The sequence below is a fragment of the Enhydra lutris genome, unplaced genomic scaffold (assembly GCF_002288905.1).
Source record: "Enhydra lutris kenyoni isolate GAN:26980312 unplaced genomic scaffold, ASM228890v2 scaffoldscaffold39, whole genome shotgun sequence".
Classification (NCBI taxonomy): domain Eukaryota; kingdom Metazoa; phylum Chordata; class Mammalia; order Carnivora; family Mustelidae; genus Enhydra; species Enhydra lutris.
Window position 1 is genome coordinate 534,806 of NW_019154123.1, and position 23,338 is coordinate 558,143.

A 23,338-nucleotide genomic window follows, 5' to 3' on the forward strand; every position below is an offset into this window, starting at 1 on the left:
AGTGTCCTTCCTCATCTCTTATTATAGTCTTTGGCTTAAAATCTAATTGATCTGATATAAGGATTGCCACTCCTGCTTTCTTCTGATGTCCATTAGCATGGTAAATTCTTTTCCACCCCCTCACTTTAAATCTGGAGGTGTCTTCAGGTTTAAGATGAGTTTCTTGTAGGCAACATATAGATGGGTTTTGTTTTTTGATCCATTCTGATACCCTGTGTCTTTTGATTGGGGCATTTAGCCCATTAACATTCAGGGTAAGTATTGAGAGATATGAATTTAGTGCCATTGTATTGCCTGTAAGGTGACTGTTATTGTATATTGTCTCTGTTTCTTTCTGATCTACTACTTTTAGGGTCTCTCTTTGCTTCGAGGACCCCTTTCAATATTTCCTGTAGAGCTGGTTTGGTGTTTGCAAATTCTTTCAGTTTTTGTTTGTCCTGGAAGCTTTTAATCTCTCCTTCTATTTTCAATGATAGCCTAGCTGGATATAGTATTCTTGGCTGCATGTTTTTCTCGTTTAGTACTCTGAATATATCATGCCAGCTCTTTCTGGCCTGCCAGGTCTCTGTGGATAAGTCTGCTGCCAATCTAATATTTTTACCATTGTACGTTACAGACTTCTTTTCCCGGGCTGCTTTCAGAATCTTCTCTTTGTCACTAAGACTTGTAAATTTTACTATTAGGTGACGGGGTGTGGACCTATTCTTATTGATTTTGAGGGGGGTTCTCTGCACCTCCTGGATTTTGATGCTTGTTCCCTTTGCCATATTGGGGAAATTCTCTCCAATAATTCTCTCCAATATACCTTCTGCTCCCCTCTCTGTTTCCTCTTCTTCTGGAATCCCAATTATTCTAATGTTGTTTCGTCTTATGGTGTCACTTATCTCTCGAATTCTCCCCTCATGGTCCAGTAGCTGTTTGTCCCTCTTTTGCTCAGCTTCTTTATTCTCTGTCATTTGGTCTTCTATATCACTAATTCTTTCTTCTGCCTCATTTATCCTAGCAGTGAGAGCCTCCATTTTTGATTGCACCTCACTAATAGCTTTTTTGATTTCAACTTGGTTAGATTTTAGTTCTTTTATTTCTCCAGAAAGGGCTTTTATCTCTCCGGAGAGGGTTTCTCTAATATCTTCCATGCCTTTTTCGAGCCCGGCTAGAACCTTGAGAATCGTCATTCTGAACTCTAGATCTGACATATTACCAATGTCTGTATTGATTAGGTCCCTAGCCTTTGGTACTGCCTCTTGTTCTTTTTTTTGTGGTGAATTTTTCCGCCTTGTCATTTTGTCCAGATAAGAGTAGATGAAGGAGCAAGTGAAATACTAAAAGGGTGGCAACAACCCCAGGAAAATATGCTTTAGCCAAATCAGAAGAGATCCCAAATCGTGAGGGGGGAGAAAGGGGATAAAAAGAGGTTCAGAAAAAAAAAGAAAAAGAAAAAAAGAAGAAAGAAACAATTAAAAAAAGAAAACCAATAAAGAAAAAATATAAAAAGGAAAAAAAAAATATATATATATATATATTAGATAAACTAGTCAAAACACGTTAAAAAAGAAAAGGGTAAAGTTAAAAAAATTTAGCAGAAGAAGAAAAAAAAATTGAAAAAGAAAAAAAATTAAATTAACTGCAAGGCTAAAGAATCATGGGGAGAAAGCCATGAGTTCCGTGCTTTGCTTTCTCCTCCTTTGGATTCCACTGCTCTCCTTGGTATTGAAACTGCACTCCTTGGTAGGTGAACTTGGTCCTGGCTGGGCTTCTTGTTGATCTTCTGGGGGAGGGGCCTGTTGTAGTGATTCTCAAGTGTCTTTGCCCCAGGCGGAGTTGCACCACCCTTACTAGGGGCCTGGCTGAGTAAGCCACTCGGGTTTGCTTTCAGGAGCTTTTGTTCCCTGAACGCTTTCCGTAGAGTTCCGGAGGGCAGGAATGAAGATGGTGGCCTCCCGGTCTCCGGCCTGGAGGAGCCGAGAGCCCGGGGCCCCACTCCTCAGTGTGCCCTCAGAGAACAGCGCCGATTTACTCCCGTCACCCTGCCTCCGGCCGCACTCCGAGCTGACCGAGCCTGCGACCAGTTCAAGGTAACCCCGAGCTTAGAGCTTACTCCTCGGCTCTGTCTCTGTAGCCAGCTTCCCCGTTCTAATACCTGTAAGCTCTGCGACACTCAGACACCCCCGATCCTTCTGTGACCCTGCGGGACCTGAGGCCATGCTGACCCCGCGTGGGCTTCACCCCGGTTAAGCCTCAGGAGCGATGTCCCTCAGCGGAACAGACTTTTAAAAGTCCCGATTTTGTGCTCCGTTGCTCCGCCGCTTGCCGGGAGCCGGCCCCTCCCCCCGCGGCCTATCTTCCCGTCGCTTTGGATTCACTTCTCCGCCAGTCCTACCTTTCAGAGAGTGGTTGATTTTCTGTTTCTAGAGTTGCTGTTCTTCTTCTCTTCGATCTCCCGTTGGATTTGTAGGTGTTTGCAATCTTTAGATAAGCTATCTAGCTGATCTCCCGCTACCTGAAGTAGTCTCAGCCTGCTACTTCTCTGCCATCTTGACTCCTCCCCCAGGTGGGTTTTTTTTTTTAAGAGCAATTTCAATGTGTTTTAAGGGCATGTTTATAATCATATCAGAGAAGTTACCAAATTTTTTTGAGAGAGGCAATACAGTTTTGTATGTAAAAAATGATTACACCACCCAAATTTTATTTGGGCCATAAGTTGCAATGCACCACCCCTCCTCAAGTCAAATCTATCTTTCCCCACTTTTACCTCCTCCTCTTGAGATAAGCTGAAGAGTATATAATCCAAGCATTCCACCCATGATCTCCAACAGATAACTCATCCCACGAATAGAACTGTATAATTAATAGGAGTTTTTTATTTTCTTTACATTTGCCTTTAGTGCTCTTAATATTGCAGTCCTTAAATGTTTAATAGTATATTGATGACCCATTCATGAGTAGGTAAAAAAAAAAAAAAAGAGAGAGAGAGATTAATTAAAAATCACCGATTTGTGTCTTCCATACTACTTCACAGTTTCTTTCCAGTTCATTAGATTAATTGTCTCTCAAGTCTTTGTTTTTTGGTGGAAAAATAAACGCATCTATAAAAATAGATATCTTTCACCACACATAACTATTCTACCACCACAATTATTAATCCTCACACCTTCTTCTCTGACTAAATTATTCCTCTTCCTGCTTGCTTTTCAACTATTCCTACCCTGATTGTCCACTGATCTCACAGGATGCCTTCTTTCCACTCTGCAGTTGGAATTTTTAGAAACAAAAATCTGACTAGTTCACCTTCCTGTTTATGACAAGCCAATGTTTTCCTCCATTGCTCTTAATATAAAACACATTTCCCAACATGATCCACAAAGAAATTGCCTTATCCCATATTTCCAGCTCATTTTGCCCCATAGTCTATCTCTCCATCTCTGCTATAACCACACTGGCTTTCTTCCAGCCCCTTGTTCTTGCCATGCTCCCTCCAGCCCTTGGTTCTACACACATGAGGCTCTTTCTGCCTGGAATGTTCTTACTTTCCTTCTCCATTTAGTAAAACCTATTCTTTCTTTTGATCTTACCTCGGTTGTCACTTTCTCAGAGATTCCTTTGCTCATTGCCCTAACTAGGACAGATCCCATGTGATAAACACTCTTGGTTCCAAGCTCCTCTTTTTTTTTTGTTTTTTGTTTTTTAAATTTATAGCTGTATTGTTTTGTTTCTGTTTTGTTTTGTTTAGAGAGGGGGAGGGGCCGAAGGAGAGGAAGACAGGGAGGGAGAGAAGCAGACCCCCGCTGAGCATGGAACTCTATGCAGGGCTCTACCCCACAAACCTGAGATCATGACCTGAACCAAAATCAAGAGTCAGATGTTTAACCAAATGAACCAGCCAGTCACCACGAGTTGCAATTTTATATCAAATTATAAGATTACTTCATTGATGTCTATTTTTCCTAGTAAAATATAAGCTCTGTTAAAGCAAGGGCTTTGCCTAAATTTACTCACCAATGAATCATCAGCACTGTATCTGGCATGCAGCAAAGGTGTTCTGTAAATATTTCTTGATTGATAACAGAATAAAGTTCTTTGAGCTTTCTCAAGATAAAGACGATTACAAAGTATTTAACCAAAATATCTCCTATAAGACACCCAATGTGATGTACCCATTCAAAAACATAACTAGAGAGGTTTCCCATAGAGTGAAATCATTTTTTAGTCTTGTCTTCTTTTCTTTGATTTTACTTGTGATCTGAACATAGAAGCTTTTTTTTTTTTTTAAAGATTTTATTTATTTATTTGACAGAGAGAGATTATAAGCAGGCAGAGAGGCAGGCAGAGGGAGAGGAGGAAACAGGCTCCCCGCTGAGCAGAGAGCCCAATTTGGGGCTCGATCCTGCTGAAGGCAGTGGCTTAACTCACTGAGCCACCCAGGCGCCCCCGAACATAGAAGCTTTGATGATGAATGTGAATGGAATCCCTTAATAAGCATCTGCTCTCAGATTATACATTGAGAAGTAATATAATTTCTTTATTTTAATATCATTTTCTTGTTGTTCATTAGTATTAATGCGGATTACTGCACTCTAATACCAGATAATTCGATATATCTATGCTTATTTTTGGTACATCTCTGTTTTTTTCTATTATTTTATTACTATGGATATTAGCAAATACTGCTTTTCCTATAATATAAGGAAATACTAACTTTAAAATACTTATAATTTCATTGAAATAAACATGAAAAATCAATTGTGGTGGCAAGGTCATTTAAATCTACAAATATTATGTTTGTAGGTAAGATGATTCTACAGTGTTGGATGAGTAATAGGAACATAAAATGATCTGAATCTTTAGAAAACTACTAATGTAAAATACTAATGACCAATGCAAGAGACCAACTCTACAAGAGAGGAACGTGATTTTACAAGTGATGTGCATCTGTCTCTTACCACAACGTGCATTAGTCTCTTACCACAGGCATCCCCATACATCAGGTCTTACCAATATAGCTGAACCAACTCAGGCTGTGGCCCTGCCAACACTGGAAAAGGGGGTTGAAGAAAGATAAAAAAGCATCCAAGAGCAGGTTTCACCATGAAATAATGAAGGCCTCAATGAAATATTAGAACTTTGGGGTAAAGGAAGCTTAAAGGATTATCGAGTTTAAACCCATTATTTCATACATGGGGAAACCAAAGTTAGGGTGAAAACAAGTCATTGGTCTAAAGCCACACACCCAGTTGATGGCAGAGCCAGGACCCAAACCAGATCTCTTAGGACACAGCTATCCCCACTGCATTATGTGGCTTGATCACATCAGTTCTCCACAATTCTCTAGGAAACATAATCTGAGCAATAAACCTTAGATCCAGACCACTTCAGTAACTGGAGAACCCACAAACATCTTTATAATAACAATACCATGGGACTGATCTTATTAGCCAGCAAAAACTAATATGAACAAATAACCAGTACCCTCTGTGCTCTCAGCATTCTCTAAATTTCTCAGATGCACATAAGGAACATTAACAGAACGCCTTCCTTCAAAATAACGTCTCTGTGTCTCTAAATCTCTTTCGTGAGTTAAAAACACCAATACAGGTTTTTAGGTGACAGTTTCCATCTGTAGACTTCTGGCAACATTCTATCAAAAGTGGACACGGACACAGAAATCCAGAGTATAATGCTACATCAGCGGTGTGCTCAGAAACCAGCTCTCCAAAAACACAAGATAAAATTTAAAATGCCCTTATTTCTAGAGCTTGCTGGCTCCTGTGATAGAAATACTCCCACCATGGCTGATTTCAAGCTGCTGGGTCTGGAACACACCGCACAGGGAATTCCTGAGTATTGAACAATTGATCCTAATGTACCAGTCAAAGGCAGCTCCGAGCACCACTGGTAGTACAAGGAGACCTAGAAATAATCAAGGTCAACACATTCTTTTAGAAGAGGAAACTGAGGCTCAAAGAGAGTAAATTAAATGATTTGCCTCAAATTCACACAGTGGCTGAGTGGGTTTTAAAACACAGGATTCTACCTCAACTACCTCCATAAACTAACTTCATAAGTGTTATGTGTTAGAAATAGTCAGTGGTCTCCATATTATTGAAGAGAGAAGTATTCCTTCTTGAAAACCAGCAGCAACGATACGACGGACCCTGTCAAAGAAATGCATATCCTTGGTCTCCACCCCAGGCCTGGTTACTCAGTATCTCTTGGGCCCAGAAATCTGTGCTTCAACAAGCTCTCTGAGTGGTATAGACCAAAGAGAAAATATCTTCCTTAAGCCCATCAATATTTTTTATAAATGAGATTCCAGTACAAGTCAGAGATCATAGCCACACTTTTTCCTATCAGCATCCATGAATAGATACTTCTTCAGAAGCTTTTAACATAAAGTCCACAAACTTTCACATTTTCAAAAGTCCTTACTTTTCAAAATAGTTTAGGTTTTTCTAACAACCACAGAAAAAAGTTGAGTTATTTATCTTCAGGTCCAACTCCAACCTTTCACAGACCAAAACCTAACATATAGTTATATGGCTTAGCCCTGGCACATTCCTTTTGTTTAAATAACTACTTTTAAGTAAATATTTATTTTTTCCAAGTTTTGCCTTACCTCCTTCACAAATCAAGGTAGGCAGTGGCAACAGCACCCCTCCCCTGCCCACCCTAATCCACATTGATTACTTTGTCAACTGATTACAGAGTTAGGTATTTGTGTTTCGGTTTTTCAGGCACTTCCTGATGTTTTGGTATTTGTTCCCAATCTTAAAATCCAGAACAAAGACAAATAAATACCGTCCACTTTGTTTTCCTCTTTCAGTATTTTAGAGGTTGGAAAATTTACAAAATAAATATCCTCTCAACCTTCTTATGAAAGCATTGCAAAAGAGAAGAAGAAAAATTGAGTAATAGTTTCCCCAAATTTAAAAATACCCAGCTAAGGCATATTCAAGTGACAAATAGCAACACTGATATTACTTTAAAAATAATCAGATAACAATCTAAAAATACAGGTCCATGAGTCTTAATTCTTTATCCATTATTAATTTCATTTGCAGGGCGAACCTAAATATGTTTATTCTGTTTGCACAGAAATAAAAGTGTTAATAACCTAAGTGTTGGTAGATAAGAGATTAACAAAAACATTTCTGAAGAGCGTTTAATCACTACCACATTCCCCAGCAAATCCAAAACAACTTGCCGAGTATGGTTCTTGGCCTTGATGCGAAAGAGCTTCACTGGAGGTGGAAGGAGATGTTTTCAAGGAAAGCGGTGTTTTAGTTTTATGATTCCCCAATTACCTGGTCCTGGCTGAATTTATATTTACCAAGAACTGGCCAGAAAAACTCTGCAACACGGGAGGTCATCATCCTGAAATCGACCACTTCAAAATTTTTGAGAGTCCCTTTGCTGACACTTCTCCAAAAAAGCAGCTACCTTTACGAGATTCACCACTGTTTCCGCCAGCCACGTCAGGTCTGAAGGCCCAACTAATGTTTGCTCACAGTCTTTTGGGTCCATACCTAACCTATCCGCCCTGCGGTCCCAGGTTTGCCTGCTCAGGAACCTCCCCTCCCCCAACAAAAAGTATGCAAATCTCGAGCTCCTTGAGCTTGACTTAGAACTCAAATTTAAGTCCCATTTAGCAGAGTCTTCCTCACTGAGGCACCAATACAGGGGTATATGGAGTGCAAACCCGAGTCCTGCGTGGCGGGAGCGCAGGAGACGGCGTGGGGTGGGACCCGGCGCGGGGAGCCGAGGGGCACTTACGGTTGGCACAGCTTGATTAGGTCCTGGTCAGTGGTGCCTGGTGGAAGGCCTCGAATGTACAGGTTCGTTTTACTCAACTGTTCCCCGCTGCTGTTGCTGCTGCTGTTGTTGCTGCTGCTGTTTGTGCTGGGGCTGGGAGGAGCCATGGGGTGGGGAGCTGGTGCATAGGACTGCTGGAAACAGAAAAGGCTGTTACTGGAAAAACAGAGCCAGCACGATTTCACAGGCCAGCAACACACCTCGAAAGCAAGACAAGTTTCTCGGCCTCTCTGACCCGTACATGCACACACATCTTTTATCCCCGCCCTATGTACTTCTGAGAACATCACTTACTCCCTTGCTCTCACCCTGGACCTGCATTTGCATCCGTGTGTTAGCCATAAATGGGACAAAAAGAAGCTCCCAGGTGCTCCTGCCAGTGGCATATGGCTTCTGAGCTAGTCTGCTGTGATTCTCCTTAGACCTGTAAAGTAGCGTGGTACCTCCCTCCCTGTTAGAAGAACATAGTTCCTTCACTCTTGGCACCAAAGCCCTGCTCCTAGTTCACTTCAACAGCCCACATCTTTGCTTTGTCTCTACTTCCTGTTCTCTCCTTCTCTCCAGTAAAACAAAACAAAACACAGACAGACACCCTTCCTCCTATGATTGTCTTCACCGTCATTCTCCAACAGAATTCCTGACACAGAGACAGAACTCGCTCTCTAGTGAATCTATCAATGAACGGATGGATGGATGAATCTATCTTACCTCTTTCTCCCACTCCCAAATCTGCTTCCTCATGGTGAACACCCTTTGTTTGCAATACTGAGCCACCAACCTCTCACGACAGTCAAGATTTCCTTTAAATCTCAATCTAGGCAGCCTTGCCAACTGGGAGGGCATATGTTTTGCTGTGGGACCCTTCGTGTTCATCACATTGTACAACCTCCGTTGTTCACTGCAGGATAGTAACAGCATGCTGGTCCTTTACCCACCAGATTCTAGTAGCACCCATTCTCCAGTTGTGACAACCAAAAAGGTCTCTGCACCCTGCCAGGTGTCCCTGACAGGGAGAGTGGGGAATCTCCCCCAGTAAAGAACTACCATTCTAACCTGTCAAACTAGTTTATAATAAAATACAAAGATAAAATGATCCCCAGCAACTTAGAATATACAGTGTAAGGGTTTTAGAACTCTACATGCCAGAATTAGTAGATACATTACTCTTCATGCATTATTTCTTTGTCCCATAGGCAAATCTTCAGAAGTTCTAAAATTGCACTATCTGGGTTTGCATCCTGCTGTGTCTCTTACCGACTGTGTGACCTTTGGATGGTGCCTTAGCCTCTCTGGGACTCAACATTCTCATTCATATGAGGAGGATAAAAATAGTACTCTCAATAGTATGTCACAAGGTGTCTATGAAAACTTAATGAGCTCCTGTAACAAAATGATTCCTGGAAATTAGTGATGCACAATAAAATGCTAGCAATAACAAAAATGCAAGAATAATAATAATGGCAATATTTGTAGTTCTTATTTGTCTTGCCAGTGATATTAGTCTATAACTATCCCAGATATTCTCCAATGTAACCTACAATGTTACCCAAAGGCACAATGAACACATTTGCCAAGATTCCAGTGGGGAAATGTTTAGCCAAGTTTTTTTTTTTTTTTTTTTTAAGATTTTATTTATTTATTTGACAGAGATCACAAGTAGGCAGAGAGGCAGGCAGAGAGAGAGAGGTGGAGGCAGGCTCCCTGCGGGGCAGAGAGCCCGATGCGGGGCTCGATCCCAGGACCCTGTATCATGATCTGAGCTGATGGCAGAGGCATAACCCACTGAGCCACCCAGGCGCCCCTGTTTAGCCAAGTTTTAACCTGAAGACACATTAGCTGTTTTATCAGGGGTTGGAAGGTGCATACTTATCAAACAGCAAGTAGGTGCTTAATAAATACTTGGGCTATATTGTACATAATAAATAAGTAAGTGGACACAACACTTAGCCCACAGTGACAAGAGGCCAAGTTTTAGCAGTAGCCAGCCTTGTTTCTTGCTATAATAGTCTGTTTTACACCTTCCAGAATTATCAGATTTGTCCCAGTCCGTATTTTCACCCAGCTATGACAAAGCCTCTTAGACACAGTTATGTCAAATGAAACTCATTATCCCTGCTTTCTCATCTCCCAATTCCCCACCCCAGCCACCCAGCACAACGACCCCATTTCTTTTGGTTTTACGGACATTCATCAATCCCCATACTAGAACCCTCGGTATTAGCTTCATCTGTTCCTTAATTTTAGATCTCAAAATAAAGTCAGCTACCAAAATCTCTGAGAGGTTGTTAGAAGCTTCCTTGTCTCTGAATTCCCACGCCTTCCTAGGCCAGGCTCTGGCCCACCTTGCAGACCCATCAGATCTATCCTCTGAACCCTTTTTTCCTCTTGCTCTCCTCTTAGGGAGGAAAAGTGAGGAAGAGCAGAAGACAGAATGCTCACGTGCAAACGCAAACTGGTCAAGAGTGTCCTGGGCAGTTTCTTTAAGGAATGGGGAGAGGGGACAGTAGACATGAGAGGAGCAAAACCTAGAGCCTCCTTCTTTAAAATAAACACTCCTCAACCATTTCTCAGGCATTACCTCTTTTGTTACCAACATTCTTAACGTGGAATTTTACAACAAATCAGAGAGGAGAATTTTCTGTCCCCACTGTTTGAATAAAATGAAATACATCTATTGCCTTTAGGAATTTAATATCTGCAAAAAACTGCATGAAGTTTCTTGGCTGGTGTGAAAAACTATTCCTCCTTGATCTAAGAATTCTGTTTCGGGGCGCCTGGGTGGCTCAGTCAATTAAGCATCCATCTCTTGATTCCTGCTCAGGTCATGATCTCAGGGTCCTGGGGTAGAGCCCGGGAGGGGGCTCTGTGCTCAGTACTGGTCTACTTATCCTTCCCCTCTGCTTCCCCCACCAGCCCCCCACCACCCGCACTCTCTCTCTCCCAAATAAATAAATAAATTCTTTAAAAAACTTCCATTTCACTCCTTGGACGCCCCATGACACTTAAGCTCTAGCTCTTAATAAGCCCTGCACTTAGTAGGTCTTCAACAAATTCTTGCTACAGCAGCTTCTTGTCTTGCAACTCCCAATGGGACAGATGGGATTTATCTTTTATTTCCATTATGTGCTTTATTCTCTTAAATTTCCCAGGGCTTTTTAAAAGCTGTTTGTTACCACTTTCACCTCCCCTCTCCCTAAATTCTTTGAATTCCATTCTGTACTCAGGGTTCTTTTAAAATAAGGCTTTGTTTAAAGCAGCTTTTCCCACTGCACAGCTTTTAAAACTACTAGGGAGCCAAAAAAAAAAAAAAAAAGTCTTCAGCTCTATGTATCATAGATCTGATGGACCAGCACAGACTTTGAGTCCCTGACTGATCAAATAAGAAAGCATCCTTTACAGGCTGTTCAATGTGTGTTTACTTACTTCTCCCCTCCCCGCCCTCCCATCGTCTTTGTAAGCATTTCCATAGCCAGAAATACCATTCAGTAAATTGCATAAATGCCTAAAACAATAAATATGCCCTCCAAAGTGCCCCACGTATTCACCAGGATAAAATAAATAAATTAACAAAACAGTCAAAAGCAAATCAAAGTTGTGATGACCATAGGGAACTTGTATGCATGGGAGTGAGGTATGTGATTTATAAATAGAGATAGTACCACCAGGCTGTTGCAGAGAAATGATGTATTCCAAAAGCCCTTTGAAAAAAATACACAATCAAACGTGATTTTCTCTGTCATATCCCTGTTTGTGAGTTCTAGAAGTTCTGCAGAAAGAGGTAGACTTTTCTAGCATTACTGAGCCAATCAACCCACAGATTTTAACACCCAGTGCCCATCTCTCCCTAATCCTTAATATTTCATTTATCCTTTGATGATATACTGAGTGATTCAGGTAGCAGTCTGCATTGTAAATCATTCTTTGGTGTTAAGAATTATAAATTCCCTCCTCTTCACCCACTTTCCAAATACACATCCTTTAATCAACAAAACATTGGCAGAAGGTTCCCGGAATGTCTGACAAATGCAAAGGCCTAAATGAATTAATTTGTGAAAAGCAAAAAGCAATGTTGTATGCTCTGGTGCCAAAGACGAATGACCAAACTACAGCATCTCAAAAAAAAAGGCAATAATCTTTAGAGGTTAATGGGTCACAGCAACCACTTTCCTAATTAAAAGTGGCTCTGATACCTTTCTCAATTCTTTTGTCTTCAGATGGAGTTGGGATTTTATCATTGATTAGCTTTTAAATCATTTTGAGGCACTAAAGAAGAAATTCGAAAATGTTAGTAACCAAAAGAATTTATTTTCCCTCAGATAAAACCGACTTTGCTATATTGCTCAAAGTCACACTTTATAAATCCTATTTAGGAGCAGTGAGGACTTACAGTGGGGGTTACCCAGCACCGTAATGCTGCGTTGTAGCAGGACCCGGAGCTGTTACGAATTTGCAGTGTCAGCTTGAATACAACCAGTCCAAACGGCACATTTTCAGAAGAGGGCCTTCAGATGGCACTCGATGGAAGGAGGGAGATCGGATTTCTCTCTCGAACCTGCACATGCTTGGCAAGGACACAGATTTCCCTCAGATGTTTATTCACAGCAGCATGGCTGGGAGGGTCTGTCAGGTGTCAGGGGCTGGGGCTGAAAGCCCTCTGAACCACACGTTGGAGCCGCCACATCAGTGGATCAGGGCCAGTGTCCTCTTTGGGAAATTAAATAAAATGCCTTGACATCCATTTTGGAAGATAACGATTCTAATAATTACAGGTAGCATTTGCAGTGTGCTTCCTAAGCATTTTATGTAACAGCCCAATGAGGCAAATAAAACGCTTCTCATTCACAAATGGGAAAATGCAAGTACAAAATGGGGAGATGATCTTCTCAAGGTCACGCAGCTGGAGCCCCAATTTGAACTTAGTAAGTTTGACTCCAGAAGCCACACAGTCCCCACCTCCACACTCTAGAACTTCACGTATTAATGACATGGGCACCAATAAACCCAGTGGCTTTCTGATCGTGAACTTGGGAGGATGACACTGACAGAGGCTCTGGTACATCCAAGTACAAAGTGGAGACAAAGAAGGAGGAGGATAAACAGCACACAGTCAAAATGGAAGTGAATAAGCCTTTTCCTCGCTCAGAATTTACATGAAGTCCATTTTAAAATTTAATTTCGCAGGGGAAGTGACCATCACAAGCAAGCATGTTATGAGTTTTTCAAATAATGTCAAGCAAGTGGGTTCATTCGTCAAGATTCATGGTGTGTTATTTGATAACAGGAAAATGAACTGGCTTGTAGATCATCCTAAACAGCTGATTCATTTAGTGTGCTTTGTTAATATGCCTCATTTTTCAAGTTTGAAAAGTGAATCAACCGGGTCCTCCTACATTCTTACAAAATGTGTGATTTGTGTGTGTAGGTCTGGAGGGAGGTTCGTTGTGTTTTTCAACCCCTACGTATTTTGGAGGTAAACTGGACATGAAGAATATGAGTTGTAGTTTTGTTTGTTTTCCCCCTTTTTTGTTTTTTAACAGAAAGCATTTTATATATCCAAATAAATGCTGCTCACATATCAATAGGGTAAAGCAAATCATTAAAAATCATCTTTCATACAATGTCAAACATATTAGATGAAAAAAAGGCAGGGCTATAATACACGCACACACTATCTAGTTCATTTGAAACCAGATTTCTCAAACTTGTCACTATTGACATTTTGGACAAGATAATTCCTTGTTGGAGGGGGCTGCCCTGTGCATTATAGGATATTTAACAGCACCCCTGTCCTTTACTACTAAATGACAGGTGCACTACCGTCCCCCCAAGTTGTGGTCACCAAAAACGTTTCCAGATATTGTCAAATGCCCCATCGGGGAGTAAAAGTGCTCAGTGGCCTACAACCCACTTCACTGAAAAACCCCTTCACCCACCGAAGTTCAACTTCCTACCCCAAGTATATACGGTGTTCGACTCTCCATGCCTCTACCCTCTGGAACTCAGACGCTGGTATGCCAGATATCATCTGCAGCAGAACAGGTCTGAAACATACTTCTTCCTCTTATTGAAAACATAACTCTTTCACAAAGAGAATTTTAAATATTTTTTGCATGCAATTCCCCTTGGCTGGGAATCACAGGGCCTCGATGCCAAACTGCAGTCAATTCTATTCCCAGCATCTGGTTGCTGGCAGGATCCTGAAGCAGTTGGTCTGGTGGTTTTTCGGAGTAGCCTTGGACTCCATCACACAGCAGTCTGTTTTGCTGATGGTCTCCCCAATTTGTTTTTATTCATCTCCAGTGCAACAGAATTTGTACTCTTTTATCCACTCAAGGGTAAAGCCCTGGATAAAGTCTCCCATGGGACTGACATGCCAAGTCTTTTACTATCCAAAAATGAATACAAACCACATTCCTGTCTTAAATCATACATTATTTAGCCTGTACGTACACATGCAATCCATTGCTCGGTGGATCACACTGCTGCAAGCTATTGAGCTCCTCTCCCAGACAGTGTAATTTCCACATACCCTTGCTTCTGCAAGAAGCTCTTGCAGACCTCTCCTCTAGTGTGAACACAACGCGAGCAAGTAGACATGGCAAGAACTGTCGCAGTCACTGGATTGCCTATAATAATCTCAATGAGGGTGCGTATGAATTTTGTCCACGTGTGCAAGAAAAAATGCAGCTAAATGAATATCTGAGGCAAGATGTGCGATTTGAGCCATGGTCGCATGAACCACATATATGATAGCTTTGCAATTTCATGCTAGGCAATTGCCCGACCGTTACATAGAATATGACTATATAAAACAATTGTTTCAATTACACATTTTAGAACAGAGTTTGGTGAAAACCTGCCCCACTTCTCTTTTCTGACCCACAGATCAGATACGGAAATGAGCAATAAAGGACAAGACTCCTCACAAAAGGCAATCACTTGCACATTCTCCGTCAAGGGGTCTTAGTAATAGCCACTGTCAACAGTGGTAACCTTCTGTTTAAGAGCTCCACATTGCCCTCGGGGAATCCTGCTCTACCACTAACTAGGCACTTAAACCTCTAGTCATGACAAGAATAGGAATCGTGATGATCTCACCTCGTAAAACTGCCATGAGGCTTTAATATATAAATTACATATTAAGTATTTAGCACAGTGCCTGGCACAGAGTCAATACTCAATAAATACTTATTGATCTTATTATTTTCATCAGCATCATCATGACACAGATCCTTAAAAGAAACACTACTCTCTCAATCCCAGTTAGAGTAAAATGTATCTTGAAGGAGTTGCTGCAAGAGTCAATGGTTTATTTTTTTAAGCAAAGGAGCCACTATTCTTGAGATGAAACTATGTCACTAGAACTGTGGTTTGTCATTTTCATCAAGAATCAAAAAGTAGTAACTGAGTGCTGATGAAACAATCACTGTGGATTGAATGACTAATTAGTTTCAAGGTATTTACAAATCACTACTGAGGTTTTATGAAAATTCTGTGAGGATGAGATTCACTTTTGCAGTAAATATTAGTTTTTAAAAACTTCAGCAGATTGCATAATCACACGTTGCTCTGTGCTATTTACAAATAGGATTAATCTAAAGTCGTTGAATTCCATTCAGAGGTTTGGATATTAAATGACATTTTAAAATTCATGGTACTTGGAAATGCAAGTAAACTAGTTATTGTTCATTTCAAGTACCTATAAACCAATTTCATTAACAAATTTACAAGCTAGAGAAGAGTGCCTGCCATAAATGATGCCAATGGCCTTTATAAAGATTGCTTAGTCCTCCAAATGCCGATGACATCTGGCCTTTGCTCCCATCCATCTTGTAATTTGGCCAACTCTTGATCTCTTTAAGGAAAAATAAGCAAAATTAAAATACATTTCAAAATTTGAGGAACTTAAGGCATTCGTCTAAAGTCCAAGTCTACACTTAGAAAATAACCCCGACAGCCCATGATTCCAACATTAAAAAGGACTAATTCCTCATCCAAAGGAAAAAGAAAAAAAGCCATGATTGGCACCCAAGGTAGAGATTACAATGTCATCTATGCTATGAACAGTAATTGTTAGAATTCCCCAGAAATATCAAAAGTGACCATAATCCCGGGATGGGACCTCTGTTCTCTTGCTCCCGGGTATATCTCAGAGATCAATTCAAATACTTGCTTTTGTAGTGGGCTAGAATCACTGGGAAAAGACTGAAAACCCAGAACCAGTCATCATAACTTCTTGTGGAGATCTCTCCACAAGATCTCTAGGAGAGCCAATTGTCAGCATCTCAATTCCAAATGTGATCAGAGATAAAGAGGAGATCTTGCAAAGAGCCAAAGAATTACACTTGAGTCACATTCTTATACCTTATAAGGTATGTTTATTTAATTATTTAATTATTTAATATATTTTATTATTTAATTTAAGTTTAGTTTTTTCCCCATGATCTCATTTTGAGTTTAGTTTAGGTTTTCCCCCATAATCTCATTTTGAGTTGATTCCTGGTTTTTTTTGTAATATTCTATGTTATGTAATATTCTATGTTTCCTAATCCAACAATCTGTTTCCCAAAAACTACAATCAGTAATATTGTCAACAGTTAGTTGCCCTAGCTTTGAGATGTATGCTACCCTAAACGGAATGAAGAGCAGATGCAGCTTACAGGACACCACTGTAAGATGGTAAGATGTGTTGCCCCAGCACTTTATTGAGATGAAATGAACACTTGGAAAGTTTTCTTCTTCAGCCATAAAAACAGATATAATGAGCCATTTCCACTCAGTTGACTAATTTCCATGTTAACCAAAACTATTACTGACTTGGTTACTAGTAGCTAATGGGCGATAAAAATGAAGCATTTTTTCTCAAACCATGTGTAACAAAAATTACAACCAATAATGGAAGGTCAATCAGAACACCAAATGGTATTATGACTTTTTTGGTGACTCTGTCCAATTAGACCAGAATTTGCTTTTTGCTTTTTCTGAAAGTAAATCTATGTTGACTTAGAAGCAATGTGATAATAGCATAAAAAGCAAGTGCAGTAAAATCTGATTCCTTTTTTTTTTTTTAAGATTTTATTTATTTATTTGACAGAGAGAAAGAGATCACAAGTAGGCTGAGAGGCAGGGAGAGCGGGGGGAGGGGGAGAAGCAGGCTCCCTGCTGAGTAGAGAGCCCAATGCGCAGCTCGATCCCAGGACCCTGAGATCATGACATGAGCCGAAGGCAGAGAGGCTTAACCCACTGAGCCACCCAGGTACCCCAAAATCTGATTTCTTTATTGAGGCTTTCATTCCAGGTACATAATGTCTCTCTAACCCCTATCTAACCCTGTTTTGCTCTACTTCCAATGCTCGTGCAGATCTCCTGCCATACCACAGTGACATCTGCATTTATACTTTGTCTTCCTCCCTTCACTTGGAATGCCTGGGCTGCATTCTTTTGCCTTTCTCCAAGGTGACTCTAAAGTGTGTCCTACAAACTTCTGAGAACAAAAGAGAGAGACATTGATAATTATATCAGGACACAAGGTATAAATAGAGACTGTCCAAAGAAACTTGGAACATATGACCATCCTATGATTATTTTCTATTTACCTGAATCTCGCACATTCCTCTAGAGTTACCTCCTCAAGTTTCACTCCATATCATAGCATTATCCTTTTATTACTTTAAGCCTATTTCATTTATGCCTCTTTTTTAGTTTCTTGTAATTAAATATCCACAAAAAGTTATAAAATAATTAACAACAATAGCATGACCAATGTTCATTGAACATACACTTAAAAAAAAAAAAAAAAAGAGCAGGGGCGCCTGGGTGGCTCGGTGGGTTGAACCTCTCTGCCTTCGGCTCATGTCATGATCTCAGGGTCCTGGGATCGAGCTGCGCATTGGGCTCTCTACTCAGCAGGGAGCCTGCTTCCCCCTCTCTCTCTCCCTGCCTCTCAGCCTACTTGTGATCTCTTTCTCTCTGTCAAATAAATAAATAAAATCTTAAAAAAAAAAAAAAAAAGAGCATACACTATATGCCAGGCATTGTTCTAAGAATTTCATATTGATTTATTTGGATGATCTCAGAACTTTTGGAAGTAGCTATTATTACCACCCCAATAACAAAGATGAGAATACAGAGATTAGAGGAATTTAAATGACTCTTCAAGGTTGTTCAGCTACTCTGTGGCAAATTCAGAACCCAAAGCAAGGCAGTCTCCACTCCAGTTAATTCCAGATTGAACTCTAAGTATGTGCAGTCCAAGATGGCACCCACTAGTTACAAGTAGCTATTTAAGTTTAAATATAATTGATGTTAATTAATTAAAATTAAAAAGTTCAGTTCCTCAGTCACACTAGCCATGTTACAAATTTTCAAAAACACATGACAACTAACCTCTATATTGGACGGGAAGACACAGAACATCTACACCATCACATAGCATTCTACCGAATAGAACTGACGTAGACCATTCCTACAGATACAAGGCAGCATCTCCCCAGACTATACCACACAACTGCAGGGCTTAAATGTGCTGAGCTAAATAATGGTCATGATCTCTATGCATGTATTTTGCGTGTATTAATTGCAATTAATTGCATAGGGTTTTGTTAAGCTCAACTAATCTCCTTTCAGTACAGACTATATTTAAATTTTTCTCCTTCAGGAGTGGGTCTATTTTGGCATATAAAATCTCTCTTTCAACTGATACCTCACTTAGCCTAAAGTGGAAATTATTAAAAGCAAACTCCATAAAGTAAAATAAAATCTGTGAGAAACACAGGATGTATTTTACTTGTTTTTAATCAAAACCAAAGTTTCATCTGTATTTTAAAATTTCTTAATACCAAGAAAGAAGAACAACAGAGACAAACTGTTGCTACAGAATAGATGTCTCTGTCTTTGCCAGGCAAGCTTCTGGCCTGGGAGGAAGCTCAACATTTTCGTACATCATCTCCTTTTCCCAAAAAAGATCACCCTTACTTCCCACGTATTACAGGCTATTCTACCAATCTTATTTCCCTCTAAACTGAACCAAGGCAAAAAAGGAGAAGTGTTCTTACAGTGAACTACAGAGGCAATTTAGCAAATTCATAAACAATAACCTATATTCCATGACATAAAATAGTTATGTTGTTTTATTAGCCAATTCATTCATATTTTATTGATGTAGCAAAATTAAATGCAAACAGAACCTATGCTTCAAAAGTCCTAAATCTAAGAGATTTGGACTATAAAACACAATAATTTCCTCAAGAAGACAATGTTGGAACACAGATCAAAATGCAACAGCAATTAATACATGCAAAATAATTGCTTCATTATAAAAACTGGAAGGAGCACTTGCACAGATAATTTTCTGTGAATATATTTTCAACATTCATTGTATTTTGGGCCATAAGATGATAATTATGAGAATAAATTAATGCTCAAGTTCAACAAAAAGTGATCTGATAATAAAATGAATATTAGGCATTTTATATTATTAACTTATTAAAATTTTTAAATCAGAAGTTTACATTAATACCTTCAAACTTTTATTTCTCCTGTTTGTAAGCCTATATGAAGTCTCCTGTTCTCAGTATATTTTAAGTCAGTCTGCCTTGTACCTTAAAGAATGTTCAAAATAGTATGGACACATCCAATTTCTAGTGCATCTTCTTTGTTTAGGATTACTGGAGGTGCTTTTTGCCCAGTGATATTCTCCATAATCAAGACAACAAACTAGAAAAGATAGTACTGCTTTTCTTCCTCCAAATTACTTTTGTTCTTTTTAAATAAATGATGCTTCAGAGACTGGCAAATTGGTAGACTCTCCAAAGACTCGAGAAGAAGGAAATATTATTATTATTATTGCATAGTGACTAAGAGCATAAATGCCGAAGCTATACCACCCACGTTCAAATCCTGCTTTACCACTTACTGTCTGTATGGCCTTGGGCAAATTACCTGAATTCTTCTGCCTCAGTCTCCTCATCTGTGAAACTGGGCATAATAACTACCTCCAAAGATTGTTAGACATTTCAAATGAATAATTATGTGTAGAGCACCGAGAATAAAGCCGGGAACACAATAAGCCCTCTATGAGAGCTTGCTATTATTATTACATAAATCCTAAAGCTTTTTACAATACCCATTGTTATCATGAACAATAGTGTTCTTTTGAGAGAGGAATATTGGTTGGTCTATTGAATGATCTAGCAAACTCTGGTTTGTTGAGTGTAAAATCTTATAATCCAAAGTTCACTGATGCTTGTCAAACTGAAATTCTCTAGATTAGAATTAAGAAATGTCACTCTTTGATGAGACTTTAGACTCAATTAGCACTATTTTAGTTAGTGATACTGATTACCTTCAGATAAACTGATGAGAAGACTATTAGAAGAATTTTTTTTTAATATAAATAAAAACTTTCACAAGGGAAGCATTCTTAGAATACACAAGTTCTAGGAAAATATCTACAAATTGTGAAACTACTCATTAAAATAAGATATATCTCATTGCCAATGGAAAAGCTTAGATCAGTTAAATAACACACTAACTACTAAATGTCCATGCACTTAACTGAAAGGACTTTCATATACAGAAAATAAGCTATACTAATTTCATAGCTTCTAACTCCAAAAATAATTACGTTTTAAAAATCATTGCCCTAAAAGGATATTTTATAAGTAAACAATTATTTAAACTGTTTATTTCAGTTTAATTGTCTCTCTAATTTCTAGTACGTTGTATATGTGCCCTAGGGTAACTATAACAAATAGTCTCTAGTATAAAATTGGGATAGCCATACTTTTATACATTCCAAAGTGCTTACAACACATCTCCAATATTCCAGAAAATTATTTTATTTCATTTTGTTTCAGTCTGGAGAATTATATGTATACTTCAGCAAACAGAAATAACAGCCTTTTCAAAGGTGTAATTTCTAAAAGAGTTTTCCAAGAGTGACCATCCCTTTGCCTCCTCAAGAGAAGCCTCAGAGTTTGCTCTATTCAGCAGAAGCCAAATTGGCTGGATTGGGGAATCAAAACAGAAAACCAACTCAGAATTACTGCTACTATTCCAGTTCTGTGAGGAAAAAACAAAAACAAAAGTTCCAATATATAATGCTGCTGATTTCTGAAATGTAAATACTCTTATAGGGTGGGTTTTAACCTACTAAGAGTTGAAACCTGGCTCATAGAATTTCTGAGAATTTAGTGACCAGCTCTCACATGCAGTTCCATCTACCTCCAGCATCCCATTACATTGAAAAACGGGTGTGACCATAGTTGAAATGCTATTTAATGGCCCAGCATCTTAGGAGACATAAACAAAGGAAAGAGTTTATATGCCTGAATAGGAAGGAAGGTAGGAATACTTAGGAAAACAGAAAACAGAATATGAATTTCTTGGTGTCTCTGTCTCAGTTGCTATGTCCAGAGGACACCATGAGAGAATGTGGAATGTGCAGACTGATTTAGGAAATCTTCATGATCTCATGGAGGAACAGTACAGAAAACAGAAGTTCCTGAAGAAAGATGGGACTCAAAGAGAACCATTGCATTCATTAGCCGACAGAGAACTTCTTAAAAAGAAAGTAACTTTATGTTGTCATTCCTTGAGGTACAAACACTCAGGGTCTACTTTAAAATTAAACTCTTTGAGGGCAGAACATTAACACCACGGATTTGCTCACTCTTAAGTAGAATCAAAACAGAGACAACCAAACATAAGAAACTAAACTATGACAGCATCCATTAACAAAGCAAAAAGTATAGCATTAACTACTAGAGTAATAATAAAAGCTGCCTCCTTGAAATCATGGTATCAATAGTTTTTATAAACATTGCTCAATTCAGGATATGGGTTAATTAACAATTTATTAGGTTAAACATTTTAACAAGCTAACTTTACATATTAAATTGTATGTATATATGATAAAACACATATGTATCCCATCACCCTTTCTACTTACAATGAGCATCATACAGAACCCAAAATGTTGGCTGATAATGGGTAAACAACTTGTTCAAGTTTACAAAATATGTGCAGTGTAGCAAAGGCTAGAAATGTAGCTCTTTACAGATTTGTAAGTGAAACAATTTTTTTTGTTTCTATACATAGACTTCTTAAACCCGCTGGCTTTAAGAATCTCCATTTAGAAATTGACTTGAAGGAGGGATCAAATTAGAGAAAAGTTATATTATACCAAAGAAAGACCAAAACCTTCTAATTTTCAGATAACCAATACAAATTTAATCCATACTACAACATGTATAAAACAGAACTTAGAATTTATCATATAAATTCAACAGTAACATAAAACTAAATATTATTATGAGAAAATACTATGAAAGATAAAATATCCAGTGACACTTATTCCTTAAAGTCCTAAAGAAACAAAATTAGAGAAAATAGGTTTTTTTAAATGATTTTTTAAAAAGATTTTATTTATTTATTTGACAGAGAGAGAGATCACAAGTAGGCAGAGAGACAGGCAGGGGAGGGGGGAAGCAGGCTCCCCACTGAGCAGAGAGCCCGATGGGGAGCTTGATCCCAGGACCCTGAGATCATGACCTGAGTCGAAGGCTGAAGCTTAACCCACTGAGCCACCCAGGCACCCCTAGAGAAAACAGTTGATCCCGTTAATAATAGCATAGAGTTCTCAGTACACATAACTGCAGGATAGAAAGCAAAGGAAAGATTGGGAAATTTTCCAAATGTGGTCTATTTTTACATCTATTAAAGTATAAGAGAACAGGGGCGCCTGGGTGGCTCAGTCAGCTAAGCATGTGACTCTTGATTTCGGCTCAGGTCATGATCTCAGGGTTGTGAGATCAAGCCCTACATCGGGCTCTCTCTCTCTCTCAAAAACAAAAACAAATAATAAAGGTCAAGAGAACATAGTGCCTCTGTTCAAGGCTAATTCTTAAGAGAATGTCTGTTTTTTTTATTGTAACCTATGCTTTTCATAATAAGTAAAGAACAACATATTTTACTACTCAGAGTGATTATTTTAAGTAGAGGAATAAAGAGAACTGAGAAATGGTCAAATTTTATAACCACTGTTCTCAAGGTAATAAATGGAATTAATTTCATTGCTTTTTCTTATGGTTTCCAGAAATCAGTAATAATAGAGATAAAAACAAAATGAGAAAAGAGACTAATAACATAGAACTTTCTCTACCAGGGTAGGGACTTTTACTCAAATGGATTACGGTTTATCAGTAAACTCATATTTAAGACATTTTTTAGCATGGGGATATTATTTATCCAGTGAAAACAGGCATCCACTGGTGTTATGTTCTGACTGAGCAGAAGAAGGTAGAGATTCCCAAAACATAGACTATATGCTTCGGGACATAGTGGCAGAATCCTTCTTAATATCCAATACACCAATGCAGGTATAACGAAGCATGGGATTCTTCTAGCACAGCTACTTCTGGCTAGAAGCACTGTTTGGAGGGCTTTAATATTATAATATTCTAAAATGTTGACTGTCCACACACTCTGAAGTTGGCTAAACTATGTGCAAAGGCCTGTTTCCTTTTAC

General features: G+C 39.0%; 1 protein-coding gene across 1 annotated transcript in view; it reads right to left on the reverse strand.

The window, feature by feature from the left end:
* The window catches only part of LOC111154952 (RNA binding motif single stranded interacting protein 3), a gene marked incomplete at its 3' end in the record, with an annotated part of 1,272,548 nt that overhangs the window by 493,292 nt on the left and 755,918 nt on the right, over positions 1–23,338 (reverse strand). The window contains exon 4 of the mRNA XM_022514916.1: positions 7,771–7,943. Within this exon, the coding sequence (XP_022370624.1) occupies positions 7,771–7,943 (173 nt within the window). The remainder of the gene's footprint in view (positions 1–7,770; positions 7,944–23,338) is intronic.